Here is a 23,355-nt window from a genome sequence, read left to right as displayed (position 1 = left end):
TACTTCATAATTTTACCATTCTCATTGATAATATCATTGACAAAAATGATTCCTCTTTCAAACATATTTTTCCAAAAGAAAGGCTTTCCATCTATTACAATATTAGAGTTCATCCATATTAACTGCTGCAAAATATCGTCTCTTTTTTCTGGAACATAAAGTTGAAAACACCACTATGAGTGGATTGTTTCCTTTATGAACCCCGCCATGTTTCCCAGCAGACTCTCTGGGAGGGGATCACTTGTAAAAAAGGATACAATTTATTTTGATACAGTACATGTTTTTTGTCCAACAGGACATTTGTGTACCACTCAATGTTTAAATACATCTTTGGAACAATTGATGCTTTTAAAGACAGACACATAGCTTCAAGGTTGAGAAGTTTCAGGCCCCCATATTCATACTCTTTGTACAAAACCTTTCTTTTAATCTTTTCTGGTTTGCCGTTCCAGACAGAATCGAAGACCCTCCGCTCATAAATCTTAAAAAACTTTTGTGATGGAGCTGGTAATGACAAAAACAAATAAATAAATTGAGGAATAATTAACGAGTTGGCAATAGACATTTTACCATACAAGGTTAGGGATTTCCCTTTCCATAATTGCATAATTTTGTCCAGCTTTCTTAGTCGATTATCATAATTTACTGAGCCTAGATCTTCCAGATTTTCTGGGACAACAACACCAAGTATGTTAACTGGTCCATCTGTCCACAAAACATGCACTTTGAATTCCATTCGAAAGGACGTTCCCTTTAGATTTCCGATCCTTAACATTTTACATTCATCATAATTAAGCTTAAGGCCAGATTGCTGTGAAAATATGTCCAAAAGATTAAGAAGGTTCCGCAAACAATGAGGAAAAATCTTATCTTTGTGAATCAGCCTTTTCTGACATGAACTTCATGAAGAACAAACACAGAACACGCCTCACTGATGCACATCTGCAAGACTCACTCAGAGTTGCAGTGTCAAGTTACACACCAGAGTACAACACACTAGTTAACAGCATGCAATGCCAGGCTTCCCACTAACTGACAAAGAAACAGATAACAGATTTGGTGTCCAGTTCAAAGTGTGACATGATTTAAAAATTTGAGAGTTTACATTTGTATTTTACATGAGTTATTATTTGTACAAACATGGTGCAAAGTAATTCATGATTTGTTAAAAAATGTTAGTGGCTAGCTAGTTAAAATGGGATATTGTGATTTCACAAGACTGTCTTAGAAGTGATCATTTGAAAATGTTCAATTTGAAAAATGTGCACTTAGAGAAAATATAAAAATAAAGTGTTGCATATTGATATTTATCTGTTTCTATATATATTTATTGTGAGAAATCATTAAGATGATCAGTGTTTCCACAAAGATAAATATCATTAATTATTAATAATAACAGAGTTAAAGGTAAATTGAGCTACTTCTGGCAATTTATTTAAGTGTGTATCTAACTGGTAGCCCTTCGCATTAATCAGTACCCAAGAAGTAGCCCTTTGTTTCAAAAAGGTTGGTGACCCCTGGTGTAAGTCATAATCATAACCATGTATTTTAAGTTTGACTAAATGTGAAGAAATTCCACATATGGTAAATAGAGTATGCCAAAATATGACCAAAAAAAACAAACGATGGGAGATGTTTGACACAGAAACAGATCAATTCCCATTATTTCGAATGGCAAATGCTAACACATGGTCTTACCTCTTGTCCAGTGAGGAACAGCAGAATGTCCCCTTCCACTTTCTCCAACATGTGGATCTGGATCGCAGTGCGAACGGCCGCATCCAGGTAGTCCTTTTTCGGTTCAGGCGTGTAAAAGACCTCCACTGGGTGCGTGCGTCCAGGAATGGTGAGCAGAGGACAGCTGTCAAAGTACTGCTGGAACTTTCCAGCATCCAAGGTGGCGCTCATGACAATCACCTGGAGCAAGGATATCAAGGAATGTTGCTACTGTATGTTTTCATATGGGACAAAAAAAGACACATTTTGTGCACCAGGACCACCAGTGGTTGGCACGGTGGCCAAATCCGGCCCGTGAATGACATTAGAACAATAATAGTAATCCATATTATGCTTTGTGAATCAATATTGCTAAAAAAATTTAAATATTGATCCGTAATCAATCAAATTGATTATTTTACCCAGCCCTAACTGTAAATGTTTTTTTCATCCTCATACTACACAGCAGATATTTTCATCATTATCGTCATTATTATCCAGTGTTTCCTATACATTCATTTATGGCGGCGTGCCACAGATACATTTCAACCTCAACAATCAAATGTGGCACTCCCACCTAAATACACTATAAAGCAGGCCTAATTCTACATCAGGCCGAACATCACCCAAATAGCCTTGATGAAACCATTCAAACTAGGGTTGATCATGTATGTAGTATTCCCGCCACCCCACAGGAGGCAACAGCGAGGCATATGTGTCACAATGAAGCAGCAGTGGGGTGAGTAGAAGAAGACTACCCACTCGACCCTGCAAAAAAATCTTAAATAAATTGCAAAAATCTGACTTTTAACAAGGACTGGACAACAAAGAATGAATGTTCTACCCTGATCAAGTGCTCGAGTCATTGTTCGCTGGCAGACCTTTTAAGCGACGGACACATTGATCCAGACAAGCAGCAACAATATTAAAAGTTAAAGTACCAATGATTGTCACACACACTAGGTGTGGTGAAATTATTCTCTGCATTTGACCCATCACCCTTGATTACCCCCTGGCAGGTGAGGGGAGCAGTGAGCAGCAGCGGTGGCCACGCCCGGGAATCATTTTGGTGATTTAAGCCCCAATTCCAACCCTTGATGCTGAGTGCCAAACAGGGAGGTAATGGGTCCCATTTTTATAGTCTTTGGTATGACTCGGCCGAACTCACGACCTACCAATCCCAGAGCGGACACTCTAACCACAAGGCCACTGAGCAGTGGCAGAAATCCCAGCGTGTAAGCATTACGAAACTTGGCCAAATGTTTGTAAGTAGATATAATTTGTTCATAAAGATATTTATTTTGTTCTGTATTGAAATTGCTGTCTTCGTGATGTATTTTGCATTTGTGGTCGTGTTGTTTTTTGTCTGTGAGTAAGGATCAAGCCTTGTTTATTACATGTAGTGCTACATTTGACCAGTAGAGGGCGACAAAGCTAATGTTTGGTGTGTGAATGTTGTGTAAGTTCTATATGTGTAACTATTTGTAGTTTGTCCAGGGTGTACCCCGCCTGCCGCCCGAATGCAGCTGAAATAGGCTCCAGCACCCCGCAAGGGACACGCAGTAGAAAATGGATGGATGGATGGATGTGTGGACACAGCAAACACCAAGTCATTGTTTTCACAGTTCAACAATATCACTCGATCCCCAGTTTCTATACCACCCCATTTGTACTCAGCTGCCTTCTGTAACTCTCTTCTGTCTTTCTTTAACACCAAAATCCAGACAATCCACCAGGACCTTGGTTCAAACTCCTCCAGTGTCACTTCCAACCTCCACCCACCCCTTTTCCTCTTTTGAGCTCCCTACCCTCTCAGAGATCTCTGACCTCATCCATAAGTCCAAGCCCACCACATGTCAGCTGTTGTTTCCGGATGAGAAGATGCTGCTCCGTTATTGATTTAAGTAAAGTGTGAATGTCATTAAAACAGTTAGCTCTATCTTTTGACACTTCTTCCACTCCCGTCCTTGCTAGTGTTGTAACGATACCAATATTTTGGTACCGGTACTAAAAATGTTCGCTACTTTTCTAAATAAAGGGGACCAGAAAAAAATTGCATTATTGGCTTTATTTTAACAAAAAATCTTAGGGTACATTAAACACATGTTTCTTATTGCAGTTAAGTCCTTATATAAAATAGCGAACATACTAGACAACTTGTCTTTTAGTAGTAAGTAAACAAACAAAGGCTCCTAATTAGTCTACTGACGTATGCAATAACATATTGTGTCATTTATCATTCTATTATTTTGTCAACATTATAAAGGACAAGTGGTGGAAAATTAATTATTAATCTACTTTAAGGCTGAAACGACGCGTCGACGTAGTCGACGTCATCGGTTACGTAAATACGTCGACGCCGTTTTTGTGCGTCGACGCGTCGCATAATGACGTCACACTACCGTCATGGCGAAGCGCAAAGCAGACGATCAAAGAAGACGATGCGAGCGGTGCGAGCGAGGGGGGAAAAGTATGCCAATAGTGGTCAAAAGTGTGGGAGTATTTCAATAAACGGCCTAATAATGTTGTTGTATGCACACTGTGTCGAGCGGAAATGGCCTATCATAGCAGCACAACGGCTATGAACGAACATTTGAAAAGAAAACCATCAACTAGTCAATCGTCCGCGCGAGCATACGTTGTCATCATTACACAACAACATGAATGTGTCATTTGTATCTGCTAGGGGTGTAACGGTACGTGTTTTGTATTGAACCGTTTCGGTACGGGGCTTTCGGTTCGGTACGGGGGTGTACCGAACGAGTTCTAAGCTAAAGCTAAAGTCTTAACCAGCTGCTTTGCTCCGTCTGCCTCTGTCTCAGCACGCAGCATTGTCCCACCCACACAACCATCTGATTGGTACACACGCAGCATTGTCCCACCCACACAACCATCTGATTGGTACACACGCAGCATTGTCCCACCCACACAACCATCTGATTGGTACACACAAAGCATTATCAGCCAATCAGCAGTGCGTATTCAGAGCGCATGTAGTCAGCGCTTCAGCGTGGAGCAGATAGGTGTTTAGCAGGTGAGCATCAGGCAGCGGACTGAATGATAATAAACACCTCCCAGTCAACTACTAGTAACATCACTATGAGCCTGTTGACCTTCTAGAAACTTAAACTGCAGCTCAGCTCACTCGCAGTCCTGGCTTGAGGTGAAGGCTAATTAGCTCTCAGTTCCAGCCACATCGACCCCTTCTGAGCGCCTATTTTCAGCTGCTGGGAATATTGTAAACAAGAAAAGAAGCAAAGCATGTAGACATGCTAACCTTTCTTCATTACAACTGTTAGACACTCACTGGAATGAGTAGAATTGGTTATTGTGTACTGTGTTGGACTGGATGTTTATTTTGCACATTTTAAAAGCAATACTTAATGTTTACAGTGCTCCAGAATATTTAGATTGGCACTTTTTTGTATTGGATGTTTATCTTTATTTTTGCACATTTTAGCAAATAAGCAATACTTTCACTTTTGTTGAAATGTTTACACTGTTGTTACAGAATATTTCGTTTTACACTTTTTTGTATTGGATGTTTATCTTTAGTTTTGCACATTTTAAAGCAAAATAAGCAACTTACTTTTGAAATGCTTATACTATTGCAGAATATTAAGATTTGCACTGGATGTTGACTTTTATATTTGCACATTAAAAAGCAAATAAGCTACTTTTAATTTTGTTAAATGTTAAAAGTTTTAAATGTTTACATTGTTACAGAATATTTAGTCATGTTGTTGTCAATGTTGACTGAGTGGCCATACTTCTTTTTTTTTGTAAATAAAAGCCATGCCTTTTGAAAAAACGGGCCTACATTTATTTTTTTATCTTCATTTTGAATAAAAAAATAATCGGTAAAAGGAAAAATAATCTATAGATTAATCGAAAAAATAATCTATAGATTAACCGATTAATCGAAAAAATAATCTATAGATTAATCGATAGAAAAATAATCGTTAGCTGCAGCCTTAATCTACTTGTTCATTTACTGTTAATATCTGCTTATTTTCTCTTTTAACATGTTCCGTCTACACTTCTGTTAAAATGTAATAATCACTTATTCTTCTCTTCTTTGATACTTTGCATTAGTTTTGGATGACACCACTCAATTTAGGTATCGATCCGATACCAAGTCGTTACAGGAACATACATTGGTCCTATTCAAAGTCCTCATGTGTCCAGGGACATATTTCCTGAATTTATAAACATAATGTACTTTTTTTTTTAAACGAAAGAAGATGTTGTGATGCCAAAAAATATTGACGTAATTATAGTAGTATCGACTAGATGCGTGCCTGTACTTGATATCACTACAGTGAATGTTGGGTTTAGATCCACCAATAGCATTTGTTTACATTTTGATGCCTGTGAGTTACGGTGTGTAATGAAGCATGTTTAGCTATTCCTGCAGGGATGATACTTGTAAGAAACGTACTTTATTTGTCGCCATGGAGACCAGGATTAGTGATTTAGAAGTAGCTACAACACTGCCGATGGCGGATGGACGTTAGCCGCTAGCTATCTAGCCATGTCTTAAAACACCTCTCCGTGAGTGCGTTTCAGTGTTATAACTTCACCTTTATCGTTAGTTTTTAAGCCAAAATGCAACCGTTCTCCCTTTTCTGTCTACACACTGTGTCTGCTTGTAAGTACTTTGTGATTGTGCGCTGCCGAACATGCTCGTCTGCTCGTAAAACCAGCAATGACACGACGTGACTTCAACGCGGGCGCTGGGGGGTAGGGGACCGGTACTTTTCAGAGACGGTATTGTACCGAAAATGATTCATTCGTATCGCGGTACTATACTAATACCGGTATACCGTACAACCTTAGTCCTTGCACGCTACACCGCTACAACAAAGATGACGGGGAGAAAAGGCTGTCGAAGGTGAGCCACGTAAATAAGACCGCCCACAAAACGGCGCATCCAGAAGCGACTGTCAGAAAGTGGCTTGAAGATGATCTGTAAAACATAATCTATGCGACATTTTGACCAAAAAACCACCATTACATGTTATAAAGACCACAAGGAAGTGTTTTCCATTAAAAAAATAAAATAAAATAATATGACTCCTTTAATGCACCCTATAATTCGATGCGCCTTATATATGAAAAAAGATCAAAAATAGACCATTCATCGGCAGTGCGCCTTATAATCCGGTGCGCCCTATGGTCCGGAAAATACGGTACTCACACTGTACTGAATTACTGTTACTACTAAAGACGGTAGAGCAGGAGCAAGACCGCTTACTCGACCATTTCTTTTGATGTAGAGGTTGTAGCTTGCCCGCTAATTTAATTAGCAAGATACTCCGACAGTGTACTTTATGATGTCATCTGCACACTGTTCGGCTATTAATTGCACAACCTGACAACCCCAAAGAGCAGAAGGGTAATTTTTCAAGCTAACACACAAAGAAAGACAGGTATGTGAGATATACAGTATACACATTGTAGATTTATAACACTGGCTACTGTATTTAGTGGCCAACACGCCATTTTTAAAAATTCTTAATTTCAGCCATGATAATACCACATAGCAAGGTTAGTGTGACATTTACTATTGATATATTCATGGAGTGCAGGTCTTGTTGTGAATTCAGTTTTTGAGATACTCTCCAATGACCTTCATTTAAGTGATTTAAAAGACAACTTCAAAGATGCGTTACAACTTCATATTTTAGTCGACTACATTTTTAAGGAGTTACGTAGACTAAAACTAAATCATTTTAGATTACTAAAATTTGACTAAAACCAAAATATATTTTCTGCAAAAGACTATGACTGTAACTTAATTAAAAACTGCTGTCAAAATTAACCGTTATTAAAATTCATGTCATTACAATGCCGTGCAATAGACATCGTAACTGCTTCTTTTTGTGTGCTTCCTAACAAACAGGAATACGGTCAGAATCAGTGTTGCCCACTATTATTATTAACATATTAATATACTAATATTAGTAGTAGAAATTAGTAAGGGTGTCTAAGAATGGTCTACGATTCGAGTCGAAACAGTTTTATTCGACAATTAACCTCACAGTCGATTCAAAAGACGTTGAACTCTACGAGGTGAATGAGGAATGTGTTGAGAGGATGTTCGGGGATGGGGGATGAGGGTTATGGAGGTTAATTTGTGTCATTATTACGAAACCTTTTTTTGACACTGAACATATGTAACTGAATTTTTTGCATTTTAATTTTGTGAACTGAATTCTTTGCTGACAATTTCATGGAAAACAATTGAGTGTATACAAATTCAGTGTTTAAAAATGATGTGTATGAAAATGGTTCTCGCCCGGAAAAGGGTGGAGTGCCATCTCCGGGTTGCGGAGGAGACCCTGCCCCAAGTGGAGGAGTTCAAGTACCTTGGAGTCTTGTTCACGAGTGATGGAAGAGTGGATCGTGAGATCGACAGGCGGATCGGTGCGGCGTCTTCAGTAATGAGGACGCTGTATCGATCCGTTGTGGTGAAGAAGGAGCTGAGCCGGAAGGCAAAGCTCTTTATTTACCGATCGATCTACGTTCCCATCCTCACCTATGGTCATGAGCTTTGGGTTATGACCGAAAGGACATGATCACGGGTACAAGCGGCCAAAATTAGTTTCCTCCGCCGGGTGGCGGGGCTCTCCCTTAGAGATAGGGTGAGAAGCACTGCCATCCGGGGGGAGCTCAAAGTAAAGCCGCTGCTCCTCCACATCGAGAGGGGCCAGATGAGGTGGTTCGGGCATCTGGTCAGGATGCCACCCGAACGCCTCCCTAGGGAGGCGTTTAGGGCACGTCCGACCGGTAGGAGGCCACGGGGAAGACCCAGGACACGTTGGGAAGACTATGTCTCCCGGCTGGCCTGGGAACGCCTCGGGATCCCCCGGGAGGAGCTGGACGAAGTGGCTGGGGAGAGGGAAGTCTGGGTTTCCCTGCTTAGGCTGCTGCCCCCGCGACCCGACCTCGGATAAGCGGAAGAAGATGGATGGATGGATGGATGGATGGATGGTGTATGAAAACTTGAATAAAAATTCAGTGCATACAAATTCACTGTAAAAAAAAAAGTGCAGGGCTGAAAAATTCAGTGTTGAAAAATTCTGTCTTTTCAGTAAAGAACTAAAAAGACCATCTCAAAAATGGAATCAACTTTTTTTTTTTTACTGAATTATGTGACAGTCAGAATGTACATAACATTTTAGAATGTGGGATTTCCAATATTAACTATGAACAATAAAACACTGAATATTGAGAATATATGAACGTTGCTTCTCCACTATAGACCAACTCCTTGATCTACTTCTTTTATAATCGAGCAAGAGCAATAAAGATGCAGCAAACACAGCGAATCACAAATGCCAAGGGTAAAAATCATCCACATATTCAATATAATATCACTGTTCTATAGAACGTTGCTGTGGAAATCTGCCTGCGTCTGACACTCGCAGTGTAAACAAGCCCAGCCCACTCTGCCCCACTCTGTTTGTACCTCATCTGTATGAAGCAGAGCTTCGTATCGTATGTTACTCAAGAGTGCAGATTCTAACCATTGGAATTTTTTTTCTATAGTTTGGAAACATCCAGCGGGCCGCATTGAAATGTTAATTATTGTGTATTATGCCAAGGAAGCCCAAAACTGCTTTTTTTATGCTGTTTTGCAAGACGCGTGTCACGTGACTTCAAACTTGACACCTCATTGGCTGATTCTGAGACAGGATCGATTACTTCAGTCTTAATTTACCGGAAGTGAGTCTTGCTTTTTGAAGCGGCAACGTTTTTTGTTTTTTTTACACCAAATTTTTTTACAATGTTCTTCATACACTGAATTTTAAAACACTGATTTTTTTCAATTAAATTGTCAGGATAATTTAATGTAAAAATAAATTCAGTTCACAAAATTCAAATGCAAAAAATTCAGTTACATAAATTCAGTGTAAAAAAAAACCTTTCGTAATAAAGACACTAAGTACCGTATTTTTCGGACTATAAGTCCCAGTTTTTTTCATAGTTTGGCCGGGGGTGCGACTTCTACTCAGGAGTGACTTATGTGTGAAATTATTAACACATTACCGTAAAATTTCAAATATTATTATTTAGTTCATTCACGTAAGAGACTAGACGTATAAGATTTCATGGGATTTAGCGATTAGGAGTGACAGATTGTTTGGTAAACGTATAGCATGTTCTATATGTTATAGTTATTTGAATGACTCTTACCATAATATGTTACGTTAACATACCAGGCACGTTCTTAGTTGGTTATTTATGCGTCATATAACATACACTTATTCAGCCTGTTGTTCACTATTCTTTATTTATTTTAAATTGCCTTTCAAATGTCTATTCTTGGTGTTGGGTTTTATCAAATACATTTCCCCAAAAAATGTGACTTATACTCCAGTGCGACTTATTTATGTTTTTTTCCTTCTTTATTATGCATTTTCGGCAGGTGCGACTTATACTCCGGTCCGACTTATTATCCGAAAAATACGGTAACTTCCGTACAGGGCCCGTCAGGACGCACCAACGGAGTTCGCCGTGCCACTGCTCAAAGCACTGCTGTCGGACCAAATGGGACCCGCCAGAAAATGGACACTGATTGTCAATTCTGGGCAATATCTAATAAATTCGATTTGACAATGAAAACTCTCAGTCGAAGACCGCTCTCCAAGGTACTATGATGGCGGGTAGCGGCCCCTCTCTCTCTCTGAAAGAATGTTTCGTTTACACATTGACGGGAACACGGTATCATCTACAGCCCTCCAACAGCTAACATGCTACTAAGGGGACCGACATGTTACGACAACACCGGCAGTGTCTATGCACCTGACACATTTTTTTAAACATTTCAAAAAACGCTTCTTTAGACTTTTTTTTATTGTAATCGCCCTGCAGAGAGAAAGGGAATTTCAATGCTGCATGTGTCTTGGCCACTTGGTGAATTGACAATATAGGTGGTCCTCGGCTTACGAACAGGATCCGTTTTTTGACTGATTTGAGTTTTAGTGTCAGTTGGATCTTATACGTAAATTAACACCTAAGTCACTCACACTGTACACATTACATATCAAGGACACACAATAGAGTAATTAGAATGAAGAATGCAAGAATTAAAAAGAAAACAGTGATAAAAAAATAGATGTTTGTTACTGAAGCTTGTTGGGATGAGGGAGTAAAAGAGGCAGAAGAAGTTGCAGAAGAAGTGCTGACTCTGGTCTTCCAGCCACAGCATTATAGCAACCTTTCCATCTCAATAATAAAACGACACTGCTTGGTGATTACTGTCACATTTATAGAAGCAGATGCTTCAAAATGTTCAAGGATACTGCAGCGACCTGGCGGTAATGCACAGTGTTGAAGAGTTCTTAAGATTAGCCAACCGTCGATAAGGCCCTAAATGTGGCATGAACTGTCTTGATTGTGTGTGTGTGTGTGTGTGTGTGTGTGTGTGTGTGTGTGTGTGTGTGTGTGTGTGTGTGTGTGTGTGTGTGTGTGTGTGTGTGTGTGTGTGTGTGTGTGTGTGTGTGTGTGTGTGTGTGTGTGTGTGTGTGTGTGTGTGTGTGTGTGTGTGTGTGTGTGTGTGTGTAGTGTTGTTTTGGTGTTGGAGCGTCACAGTCAATCAATCAATCAAAGTGTATTTATATAGCCCTAATCACAAGTGTCTCAAAGGGCTGCCCAAGCCACAACGACAGAGGACAGAGGACCACCTAATGCCACCTGTAAAGACTCGGGAACCTTGAATCTTTTCAGATACTTCTGATTGTCTCTTTCCAAAAATGTGACGGGCAACATTTTTTGGTCTTATTGGACCCTTTTTCTAACATGAAAACTGATTGCAGGTCAGTGGGAAACACTTCTGTTTGTTATTATTCATTAGTTAATATGTCTATATATTTTACGATCTAAAAAGCGTTTGAAAATGTTCCGTGAGGCATATATCAAATTAACTTTTTAACCTTCATAAAATATTTTCATAACTTTTGGGATGATACATGGACTTAAAACTAGTTGAATGACACCTCTGTCATGGCCTGAGGGGGTCTGTATCACTTTTACTGTCACTGAGCCACTTTGAGAAGGGCGGCACACAAAAAACTACAAATGTGCTGACTTGCTTTACGGCATACGTCACTTCCTCTTTTCCCCATTCGTTAAAAAGACGGAAGTTGACACGGACGCCTACTCGCCGCCAGTAAACAAAAAGAAGAAGAACGCAGACTAGCAATTACTGCTATCAAGACCAAAGCTCCACAACAACCAAAGAAATGAAAAGTTTTGTCTGAGGAGACAACAAAAGAAAAAATGGAGCTTACCCGGATAAAAGGACAGTCAGGATCAACATTGCCCCGGCTTTTACTCACTGGCGTGAGCTCCAGCATCCCCCGCAACCCCGAAAGGGATAAGCAGTAGAAAATGGTTGGATGGGTGAGCTCAAAGACGAGAAATTTCAGACCGATGCTTCCTTGGCTCTGTTCCTGCTAGATTATTGACTTTCGATGCCCAAATCCAAATGATAATGCTAATGTTAGCTTTTGGAAATTTGCGTGGTAGCAATAAATAGCCACAAGCTTGATAGTTTCACACTGCTTCCTTTGAAAAAACATACCGCCAGTCTTTCTTTGCTTCGGATCTCCATCCACCCTGATATATTCTAGCGCCATGTTTGTAGCGCAATCTAGGTGTCTGTTATTTAACATCAGAATAGCCATTAGAGACATAATATTTGTGCCAATATTACAGCGGACAACATGCCGCATTCCGCCCGAATGCATTTGAGATAGGCTCCAGCACCCCCTGCCATCCCGAAAGGGACAAGCGGTAGAAAATGGATGGATGGAACATGCCAGTTTGTGCCAGTCCTCATGGGAAATGTGGTCTACTTCTGGCAAAGCACTACCGCTTTGGTCCACTGGCGCCGCCAAAATCAACCAAAACTGAAAGTTCTTAAGTGGGGCTTTAAAGGGCTTGAACTTGAATACTGTCTCTATGCATAAATTAGCTTCATTTGTCCTGACTGAATAAAGGTAGTTAAAGAGATGGGGAAGTATTTTTTAGTTTAATGATAATCCAGTAATTACATAACATAAAATTAACATTAATTGCAAACGTTGAAATTACACTCAATGGTCCCTAGTGTGTGAATGTTGTCTGTGTTGGCCCTGTGATGAGGTGGCGACTTGTCCATGGTGTACCCCGCCTTCCGCCCGAATGCAGCTGGGATAGGCTCCAGCACCCCTGCAACCCCGAGAGGGACAGGCGGTAGAAAATGGATGGATGGATAGAAGAGAGTTAGAAACCCCAAATTAGCAGGAAGGTTTGTGGGAGGAGCGAGCTGTTGTAGTGTACGATGGCATTCTGACGTTGGTGCAACGTTTTTATCCAGGCTTTATTAGGGTCAAAAATAGACATTTTTAAACACGTCTCAATAATTCATGTTCATTGACAAGTCGTAAGTGGTCTTCTGGTTCTGATAACATAAGATCGGTGAATATCTAATGTATATACAAAAATTAAATCCAGGGTGTACCCGGCCTTCCGCCCAAATGCAGCTGAGATAGGCTCCAGCACACCCCCCGACCCCAAAAGGGACAAGCGGTAGAAAATGGATGGATGGAATAAAGTAAAGGAATAAATCCGGCCTTTGAGGTCCTCATCTTTCTGAATGTGGCCCCCAGAATACTTTGGATGAACAGTGCCGGTCTATGCTGAACAACCTGTCATTCCACTACAAAGCCAGTGACCTATACCAGGCTATGACAGTCCTTGGCCCCCCATTTCGAGTACACACTGTTCCCTCTCGAGCCATTAGATAGAGTGCATTAGGATTTCGATGGGAAGCGCGTCGCCACATTTTCAATCTCAAACATGATCTTTCTCTCTCTCCGCTTTACGCTCGGCGGGACATCGTAATTGCTCTTAATCAAGGCAAATTAAACTTCCGAATTCGGCAAGGCGATAGATAGGGTTGTCTGTCAACAAATATCCATCTGAATAATGACAATGGAAGTACCGTATTTTTCGTACTATAAGGCGCATTTAAAATATTTTCATTTTCTAAAAAATTTGACAGCGCGCCTTATAGGGCTGCAACTAACAACTAATTTGATAATCGATTAATCTGTCGATTATTACTTTGATTTATCGATTAATAATCGGATAAAAGAGACAAACTACATTTCTATCCTTTCCGGTATTTTATTGGAAAAAAAACAGCATACTGGCGCCATGTTCTTTTAACTTGCCAAATAAAACAAGGAAAATGTTACAAAAATGCACACTTGACACACCTGCTATAGATAATAAAAAATTAAATCTGATAAATGTATCGATAAAAAGCAGAGCCTGGCGACACATGCGCATTTATCAAAACTCTCTCGCTCTCTGTCTCTGCCCCTCCCTCACGAATGCTGCTGCACGCACAATTTGTTTAGTTTTTAACCCCTTCTTAACCCAGAACGCACATTGTTAATACATGCAATCATAACTCAAAATGCCGGACATTTGAGTCATTTAAAAAAGCAAAAGAGGACATGTCCGGTGAAAAGAGGACGTATGGTCAGTCTATCCTAGCCCGGTAGCGATCGGTTTCACCGGACATGTCCTCTTTTGCTAGCATGCTAGCAGCTAACGGGCTACGATAGACTGACCATACGTCCTCTTTTCACTGGACATGTCCTCTTATGCGGGGCTGTCCGGGCGCAGTTTCTTAAATGCCTCAAATGTCCGGCATGTTGAGTATTGTTTACACAACGTGCAGTACGCTACTTAATATGTCCGTGTGGAAACTCGTTCGGTACACCTCCGCACTGAACCGAAACCCCCATACCGAAATGGTTCGATACAAATACACGTACCGTTACACCCCTATTATTTTGATTATTGTTTCTCAGCTGTTTGTAAATGTTGTAGTTTATCAATAAATGTTAAAAAAAATAAAATAAAACGTAGCCTCAGCGCATGCGCATAGCATAGATCCAACGAATCGATGACTAAATTAATCGCCAACTATTTTTATAATCGATTTTAATCGATTAGTTGTTGCAGCCTTAGCGCCTTATAATATACAGTATGGATTTATTATCGTTGTGCTTACCGACCTTGAAGCAATTTTATTTGGTACAAGGTATAGTGGTAAGTGTGACCAGTGGATGGCAGTCATACACAAAAGAAGTGTGGATTGCAAGTTGACACATGTTCAATAAAGCAAGCCCAAAACTTTGATGTTCCATCGAGAATAGAGAACATTACACACGACACTCAAAAATCTGTCAACATTTTTTAGTACGACATTGCACTTGATGGATTGTCGGCGCATTACGGCTAACGTAGTCAGGCGTACTGTGCTTCAACATATGGGTATTATTATGGAAGGACCTCAAAATGGCACCTGGTGTATTATATGGCATTTTGTTTCGCAATATCATGCAAAACCAACTTTTCCTAACTATTGGTACCTGCTGATGTGTATTAAGAGTCCCGATACGTTCAGAAATGTGCGCGTGTCAGCAATTGTATTCCACGCTGTAGTCAATAAGCTCCTTATTTTTCTCTATCCTCCTTTTGTGGGGTATTCATCCTCCACTGTTGCCATTTCTAATATAAAGTAGCCTACAGTTTTAACTTATATCTGTCAGTAGACTCGCTATGGAAGCGCTAAAAACTACCGGTACGACAAAGATGACAGGGAGAAGACGCTGTCGATGTGGAGCCACGTAAAAAAGACCGCCCACATAATCATCATGAGTGAAATGCTGTCATTGTGAGGAGAAGGAACATTTGTTTGGGAAAATAACGTGTCCAGGATCCCTTATTCATCCCCAAAATATTCTAAACTAAACACTGTCTAGACAGCCACTTAAAACTGCAACTCAACTACGAAGCTAAAGCTAGCAAGAACAATCCATGCAGTACCCCTACAACACATCTCATCTGCTTGTGCTGTTGAGAACGACATCATTGATGGAACGTCAATATGCAAACAGGACAACAGTCGCAACTTTTTTTACACAGCCACAAATCGTCTCCGTACTCGTCAAGCTCGGAACAGCAGCACATTTCCCCCCTTCACAATAACAGCGCTATGCGTAACATCTGATCTGATGGCGCTAACAAAATAAAGGTTTCAAAAAAGTACCTACCATAAGTACAATGTGTTGATTAATTTATAAACATTGTTACGCTTCGATTTGAAATATTGGTTAAAATTGCCCAAAGATTTATTGCACAAATACATGTGAGGATTTCTGCATTTTATTAAATTTGATCTAATGAGGTGACGACTTGTCCAGGGTGTACCCCGCCTTCTGCCCGAATGCAGCTGGGATAGGCTCCAGCTCCCCCGAGATGGATAAGTGGTAGAGAATGGATGGGTGGATGGACACACAAAGCACACACTCTATGGTGGCAGAAATACGAGTACAAAGGTAAAAAATTGAATTAAAAAACAATAAAACACAAAAACTGAGTTTTATTGTTTTATTATATTGCTATCCTTATTTTTAATTTATTGTTGTTAATATTATAAATATTTTACTTGTTTATTTGTTACTACTTTATATATGTTGTTCTTTTAAATTAAAGTTGAGTTTTAGTGGTACAATAAATACTCATGTTTTCAAATTAATGAATACTTGTGTTATTAATCGTGATTGCAATATCAATCAAAGCAATCGTTATTATAATATTTGCCATAATCGTCCAGCCCTACCTGGAAGGGTAATAGACATTGGATGCTCTTAATAGAAATAAATAATAAGACTCAAAATAATCCAAAGTCAAAACCCAAGGCACACCCACAAGGTGGTTGCTTACCCATCCATCCATCCATCCATCCTTTTCTACCGCTTGTCCCTTTTGGGGTCACGGGGGGGCTGTTTATAGGTAGCTTAGCCGTAAGCTTAGCTATCAGCATGCCTACCCCTGTTTGCACTCGGTTTTTATCATGTTTAGCCTTGTCCTAATACTTGATAATGATACTTAAGATATAACAAAATGAGGTTTATTGGACTTAATGGAAGTGATTCTTATTGACTTAGGGAATGGGCTCTACACTGTGTATGGAGATACACAATTACATGCTAGCTTGTCAGCCATGGCACTAAAATTGTTGCGTTCGGATCGTATTGAAGCGATGGTTTTGTTCTCAGAGTGCAGAAGGACAGGCGGTGCCAGCAGCAGCGGGCAGGTAAGGTGCTTTTAATTTGTTTCACAAGGCAAAAATACAAAAACTTAGATGCTAGCGTAGCATGGCATGGACTTAAAGCGTTGCATAAAACCTAAACACAAACAGTTGAACAGCAAGAAATCTTCAAGTGTGGAATTAAAAAGGAAAACGCAACTGTCGTGTAGCGGATAAAAATTACGCAACGACTGGCAGGGTGACATGGACATATAAAGGGGAGTGATAAGTGGCGACGACAGGTGGAGACACTTATCAACAAACTGGTGACAAACGCTCCTAGCAACAAGAACGTAAACAAAGGAGAACTAGGAGCGCTGGCAACATAAATATACACTAAACCATACTTGCCAACCCTCCCGTTTTTAGCGGGAGAATCCCGATATTCAGCGCCTCTCCTGACAACCTCCCAACAGAGATTTTCTCCCGACAAACTCCCGGTATTCAGCCAGAGCTGGAGGCCACGCCCCAAAAAAAAAAAAGTCTGCCGCAGCTGCGATTGGACCTGACCAGCCTCTGGGTACAAGTACTGGAGTACCAATTGCTTGCCAGGGAAGATCTTCCCCAGGAAGCAAGGATTGACCGGTTTTGGGCCATGCTAGGGAGAGATGGAAGATTCCACACTCTCGTGCATTTGATGAAAGCACTTTTGTGCGTGCCACACAGCAATGCATCATCAGAGAGGGTGTTCAGCATGGTTAGAAAAATAGTGACAGAGAATAGAAAGAGGATGGACAATTCAACTCTTAACAAAGCATTGTACTTTCAAGTACAACAATGAGTAGATGAGCGTTGTGTGTGTGTGTGTGTATATGTGTAAATAAATGAACACTAAAATTCAAGTATTTCTTTTATTTATATATATAATAAAATAAATATATATATATATATATATATATATATATATATATATATATATATATATATATATATATATATATATATATATATATATATATATATATATATATATATATATATATATATATATATATATATATATATATATATATATATATATATATATATATATATATATATATATATGTCTTAATTGGATTATCCAAAAAAAATAGTGCTCGATACCGTGGTAGAGCGTAATATGTATGTGTGGGAAAAAAATCACAAGACTATTTCATCTCTACAGGCCTGTTTCATGAGGGTTTCCTCAATCATCAGGAGATTTTAATGGAAGCATTCACATACCATGGTTTATATAGGGCACAGAGCGGGTGGGTACAGGCAGGCGTAGGGGCGTGATGATTGGCTCATGTGTTACCTAGGAGGTGTTTCCTTCTGTGACGGCATGCTGATACAATTTCGCTGCGCTTGTTGAGGGATGACAAGTCTGGACTGTATATAATGAACAGTTTCTCTTTTAAGCATAGGTTGCATCTTTTATTACCACTGTTGTAAGGTGTGCTGGATGCAAGAATTTGCCATATTATCGAATATTCAACATTATTGTCTTTGAGGTTCCAAATGTGTTTACTGAGTTCTGTAGTGTTCCGCTAGCTTTTGCTTCTGAACGAGGCTTTGTGATTGTTCCATCTGGTTTTGAATGCTCCCTCAGTTAATAAAGGATTAACTGAGGGAGCTCAGTTAATAAAGGTTGGGGCGGGGGGCCCCAACCACGCCCCCCCCCCACACACACACCTCCCGATATTGGAGATTTCAAGGTTGGCAAGTATGCACTAAACTAAGAAGAATAACAACAAAAACAACACAGGACATGACCAGGACGGACCAGTCATGGCAAAATAAATACAATATTAGTCAGAAGGGTTTGTGATCGGCATTAAAAAAGCATTAATCGTCAATGTTGAAAAGAAAATCGGCTGATACTGACCGGTGGCCGATCGATTGGCATATCCCTAAACAAAATGTGGTATTTTTGAGTGCCACTGCTTAGTCCTGTGTGTTAACTGTTTTGAAAATGTGGACTTTGAGTTGACTGCTGTATCAAAGAAATTAATCAAATCTGCCAACTGTCATGCAATCAGAATCTGATTTATTGGCCAAGTATGTTTAACACTCAATGTATTTGACTCGGTAGAATGTGCTTACTTTGTTCAATGCAAGAAACAACGAAAAACACAACTACTACAAGAGAGCACAGCATAAAGTTCTCATGCACAATTGAAGACGAGAACATAATCAGGTTACCTTGAGGTCATATCTCCGGCGGACCACCTGCTTGAGAACCCCCATGAGGATGTCTGTTGCTAGCGTGCGCTCGTGGGCCTCATCCAGGATGACTACACCGTAGCGCTCCAGTAGTGGGTCGTTCATGGCCTCCCGTAGCAATATTCCGTCAGTCAAATACCTGTGAGTGCATGGCAAAAAAGCCTTGTTTGAGGTCAGTCTAAAGAGGAACCCAGACATCTAGGAGCATGGTCTCACTTGAGAACCGTCTTGCCAGAACTGCAGTCTTCAAAGCGTATGGAGTAGCCCACCTCCTGGCCGAGCGTCACGTCCATCTCGTCAGCCACCCTCTGGGCCACACTCATGACTGCCACCCTCCTGGGCTGGGTGCAAGCCACCACCCTTCTGGGCAAAATGTCCACGCACCACTGCGGGATCTGACGGACAAAAAAGTGGAAATTAAAAGGTTGACTGAATTATCATTCGGTCTTCTTTACCTGTGTGGTCTTTCCAGAACCGGTCTCCCCCAACAGGACACAACACCGGTGATGCAGGATGATGTCAGTGAATTTCTCTCTGTACTCCCACACAGGGAGACCTTGACGCTTCTTTAGGATTTCGTAGTAACGGGGTGTGTAGGGCAGCTCGGTGAAGGGATTGATCTGCTGTTCCTTAGGCCCATTGACTGGCATCATGGAGGACTCCATTGTGGCTCGAAGCGGGCCCCCACGCCTGGAGCGGCCATTACGGCCCCGTCGCCTGTCCCACTCACTCCTGGAAGACATTGGCTCACTGTTACACCAACCAAGTTCAAATGTGGTCAAACAACGGACGCTATAATAAAAGCCGCAAAGGAAGGGTCTGACTATAATGAACATTGTGATGAAGCTGTATAAATACAATGACTGGAGTAGGACTCCAAAACTGGTTCAATATTTTTGTATAGAATGTATAAAAAATAGGGCTGAACAATTTTGGAAAATGTGCAATAATTTTCAAAGGTTCTCTTCCCCATGTATTTTTCAACAAACACAAGCAATAAATCAATCTATTTTATAATAAACAACATCTGATGCATTTTTTCTTCTAAATAATACAATTATACACACACTAAATACTTTGACTTGTAGTCTTAGGCTTTTATTTTGAAGGCCGAAAATGTGTCCTTCAGTTTGAACTTTCATTTGAAGGCTGTAATGTGTGAAGGCAAGGGTGGGCGACACTGGGAATTTTGGTATCGATCTAATACCAGGTAAATACAGGGATAGAACCGCAAATACTGATACCGATAATCATTAATTTTGTTTATTTGACTCTAATTCGTTGATTATGTCTACGATAACTCAGAGAAAAAATTGTATCCAAAGAAAAATGTTTTTATACCTTAATGCAACAATATAAAACAATTGATTAGTATGACATTAACATTGGACAAGACCAAGGAGCTGGTCATCGACTTCAAGAAGAAAATGACCCCTCTGGAGCCCATCAAAATCCTGGGCCGGGAGGTGGCAGTAGTGGGGCAGTACAAGTACCTGGGAGTCCACTTGAACAGAGACTGGACTGGAAGGACAACAGCAAAGCTGTATACAAGAAGGGCATGAGCAGACTCTTTTTCCTGAGGAAGCTTTATGTCCTTTAATGTGTGCAGCAAGCTGAATCGATTCTGAATCGCACGTGAGAATCGCGATTCGAATTGATTTTTTCCCACACCCCTAATATATATATATATATATATATATATATATATATATATATATATATATATATATATATATATATATATATATATATATATACACACACACACACACACACACACACACACATGGATATATGCATGTTATTAAAAAAACAAACAGGATACACTTGCCTCTCAGCGATCAGTTATTTCAAAAAAACACAAAATATGGAAGTATTACGACGCTTTCAAATGTATGGTTATTGTCTAATACAAACAGTAAGATACGTCCAGCACTGTGCCTGGTTTTGTCTCATGTGCCTCTTTAAAGCCAGGTGGGGGCGCTGTTCTTCTAATGGCATCTTATTTCCACGTTAAAGTGCGTTATAAGCTACATGCACACATTCTTTGAACATTTTACACTTTAGCAGATCCTGAGTGACATAAATTCGGGTATGTAGGGTAATGTTCATTAATACAGCATCACTTGACACTTCCGGTAAGATGCTTGGTCATTTCCCACCTGGCAACGGCATCGCAGCCTATGTATGCTAGGCTACTGTAGCTAACCAGTCCCACACATTTTACACCGCTTGCTTGACCACGTCAGACATCAAAACGTCAACGAAATCACAGAATCATGTCGACTTTGTGTCACGAAACGTCACGTTAGCGACACAAACCACGCCCTCAAGTCGGCGAACGCTCGCAGGCTAGACGACATAGAAGGTGCATTGTTGCTAAGGCTAGTGCTTACCTCATCATGTTCATCCTTGGATAGTTGTTTACTTGTGTACTAGCGCGTACCTTTCATGTTGAGTCATCTAAGGTGCGATGGTGGCTGCAGGTACAGGGAAGCAGTGGACAGTGATGGCGATGCTGCGGCGACCACCCCCTTGCTGCTATGAAGGGAATGCACAAGCAGATGGAGTCATAGCAGGGAGACACTGGAAGGATGGGTATTATATATGACAGCTCAAAAGGCAATGCACGTTAGGGATTTATATATTCCATCCATCATCTTCAGCTTATCCGAGGTCGGGTTGCGGGGGCAGCAGCCTAAGCAGGGAAGCCCAGACTTCCCTCTCCCCAGCCATTTTGTCCAACTCCTCCCGGGGGATCCCGAGGCGTTCCCAGGCCAGCCGGGAGACATGGTCTTCCCAACGTGTCCTGGGTCTACCATGTGGCCTCCTACCGGTCGGACGTGCTCGAAACACCTCCGGGTGGCATCCTGACCAGATGCCTGAACCACCTCATCTATATTGTTTCACTTATTTTCTTTATCAAACATGGGGTTTTTTCTTATTGAAAAAATAAAAAGAGGTATTGAATAAATAAATAAATCTGGCTGTTATAACTTGGAAAAAAAAAACAATTAAATAAAACTGTCACAGTATTTGGCCACATCGGTTTATATATAATACAAAATCTGTTTCACGACTGCTTTAATATATATATATTTTTTTACTTTACTAATTGTACGTTACACAAAAATGAACTAGTGTCCGGTTTCTTCTTACATCTTTATTGCACCTTTAAAAATATATATATATATATATATATATACATATTAGTTCACACTGTTTCCATCAAGATGTTGTTGACATTCAGAGCTAAGGTGGTAAAAACAAAAAAAAGGATGTCGTATCACCTCGAGTTCCAGCATGACAATGCACGGCCCTATGTTGCAAGGTTGTTGTATCTTTGCTAACAAGTGTGTGCCTTTCTTCTTGCAAATATGCAAATCTTTCTATAAAGCATGCAAAGGTGCAGTATCCTTTTTACAACTTCATTAATCCACAATCCCATCTGGTGTTAAGACTCCTGGGGGGGCGGGGGGGCCTCTGTGCCAAATAGCGGTCTGCTCCCATCGTTCACCTTTGGGATTAAAAACAGCCAGTTGTGCCACGTAGGCAGTTGTGTTGGTGTGGAGAGGCCAGCTGTTATCGACAAAAGTTTAGGTCCCATATCTTTGTGTTGGTCACTGAGTTTAAAGAAAAGAGTGTTGTCCAAAATCCACATAAGAAGCGGAACAGGAGGACACAGACATCAGCAACACTAGCATATAGCTATGTAAACAGCACTCACATTTTAACAGCAACATCATGCTAAGTTCTAATGATCAAACTTACAGCTCTCACATCTCTAGTTTAAGATGTGTAGCGAAGCCTAGATTTTAACATTGACCGTTTTAGCGTGTCTTTCAACAATCGAGCAAACAAATACGGTAGAAGGTAGATTTTTCTCATGTTTGGTGCTCATAAAAAGACTATAGGGACACATTACTGTTGAGAAAATCCTAAAGATGGAGTTTGTGAATGGTGAGGCTATATTAAGGCACATCTAAACGGTGGGGGTACAAATTTCTTAAGCATCCCTCAAAGAGAAGTAGAGAGACAACAATTGGGATGCAGGGAGAGAAAGGCTTCGCGGAGACGAGATGGTTTTAAGTTATTCATCCAAAGAGCTGCCTCTCTTTCCCTGTGATCTTGGATACAATTTTGCCAAGTCCTGACATGTGTCACTGGATGGACAATGACTCCTTCGATTCTAATCCAAGTGCCTCCTGGGAGTTGTAGTCCGACTCGTGTTGGACTGTAAGCCAAGTGTGGTGCAATTCATCGGGAGAAACGTTCAACGCCAATGCCGC

General features: G+C 40.5%; 2 protein-coding genes and 1 long non-coding RNA gene across 10 annotated transcripts in view; 1 reads left to right on the top strand and 2 right to left on the bottom strand.

Moving 5' to 3' along the window:
• Positions 1 to 21,855, bottom strand: part of dhx15 (DEAH (Asp-Glu-Ala-His) box helicase 15) — a 74,241-nt gene extending 52,386 nt beyond the window's left edge. Inside the window, exons 1-5 of one of the 2 annotated variants that reach the window (XM_062065931.1) lie at positions 21,463 to 21,855; positions 19,522 to 19,798; positions 19,283 to 19,461; positions 19,046 to 19,205; positions 1,699 to 1,917 (exon numbers count right to left, since the gene is read on the bottom strand). In XM_062065931.1, the coding sequence (XP_061921915.1) occupies positions 1,699 to 1,917; positions 19,046 to 19,205; positions 19,283 to 19,461; positions 19,522 to 19,798; positions 21,463 to 21,476 (849 nt within the window). In that variant the 5' untranslated portion in view covers positions 21,477 to 21,855. The remainder of the gene's footprint in view (positions 1 to 1,698; positions 1,918 to 19,045; positions 19,206 to 19,282; positions 19,462 to 19,521; positions 19,799 to 21,462) is intronic. The other variant, XM_062065930.1, reaches the window with a different exon arrangement.
• Positions 21,230 to 22,212, top strand: LOC133662180 (uncharacterized). The gene is made up of 3 exons (XR_009828075.1): positions 21,230 to 21,434; positions 21,553 to 21,664; positions 21,733 to 22,212. It is a non-coding gene; the product is annotated as an uncharacterized LOC133662180 (long non-coding RNA).
• The window catches only part of LOC133662179 (coiled-coil domain-containing protein 149-like), a 30,321-nt gene continuing 29,170 nt past the window's right edge, over positions 22,205 to 23,355 (bottom strand). For 5 of the 7 annotated variants that reach the window (XM_062065932.1, XM_062065935.1, XM_062065939.1 and 2 more), the window contains one exon: positions 22,205 to 23,355. This exon is cut by the window's right edge and continues 254 nt beyond it. In XM_062065932.1, the coding sequence (XP_061921916.1) occupies positions 23,227 to 23,355 (129 nt within the window). In that variant the 3' untranslated portion in view covers positions 22,205 to 23,226. The other 2 variants (XM_062065933.1, XM_062065936.1) reach the window with 1 other exon arrangement.

The sequence above is a fragment of the Entelurus aequoreus genome, linkage group LG12 (assembly GCF_033978785.1).
Source record: "Entelurus aequoreus isolate RoL-2023_Sb linkage group LG12, RoL_Eaeq_v1.1, whole genome shotgun sequence".
Lineage (NCBI taxonomy): Eukaryota > Metazoa > Chordata > Actinopteri > Syngnathiformes > Syngnathidae > Entelurus > Entelurus aequoreus.
The sequence above is the reverse complement of the archived record's forward strand: the minus strand, read 5'-3'. Positions and strand labels throughout refer to the sequence as shown.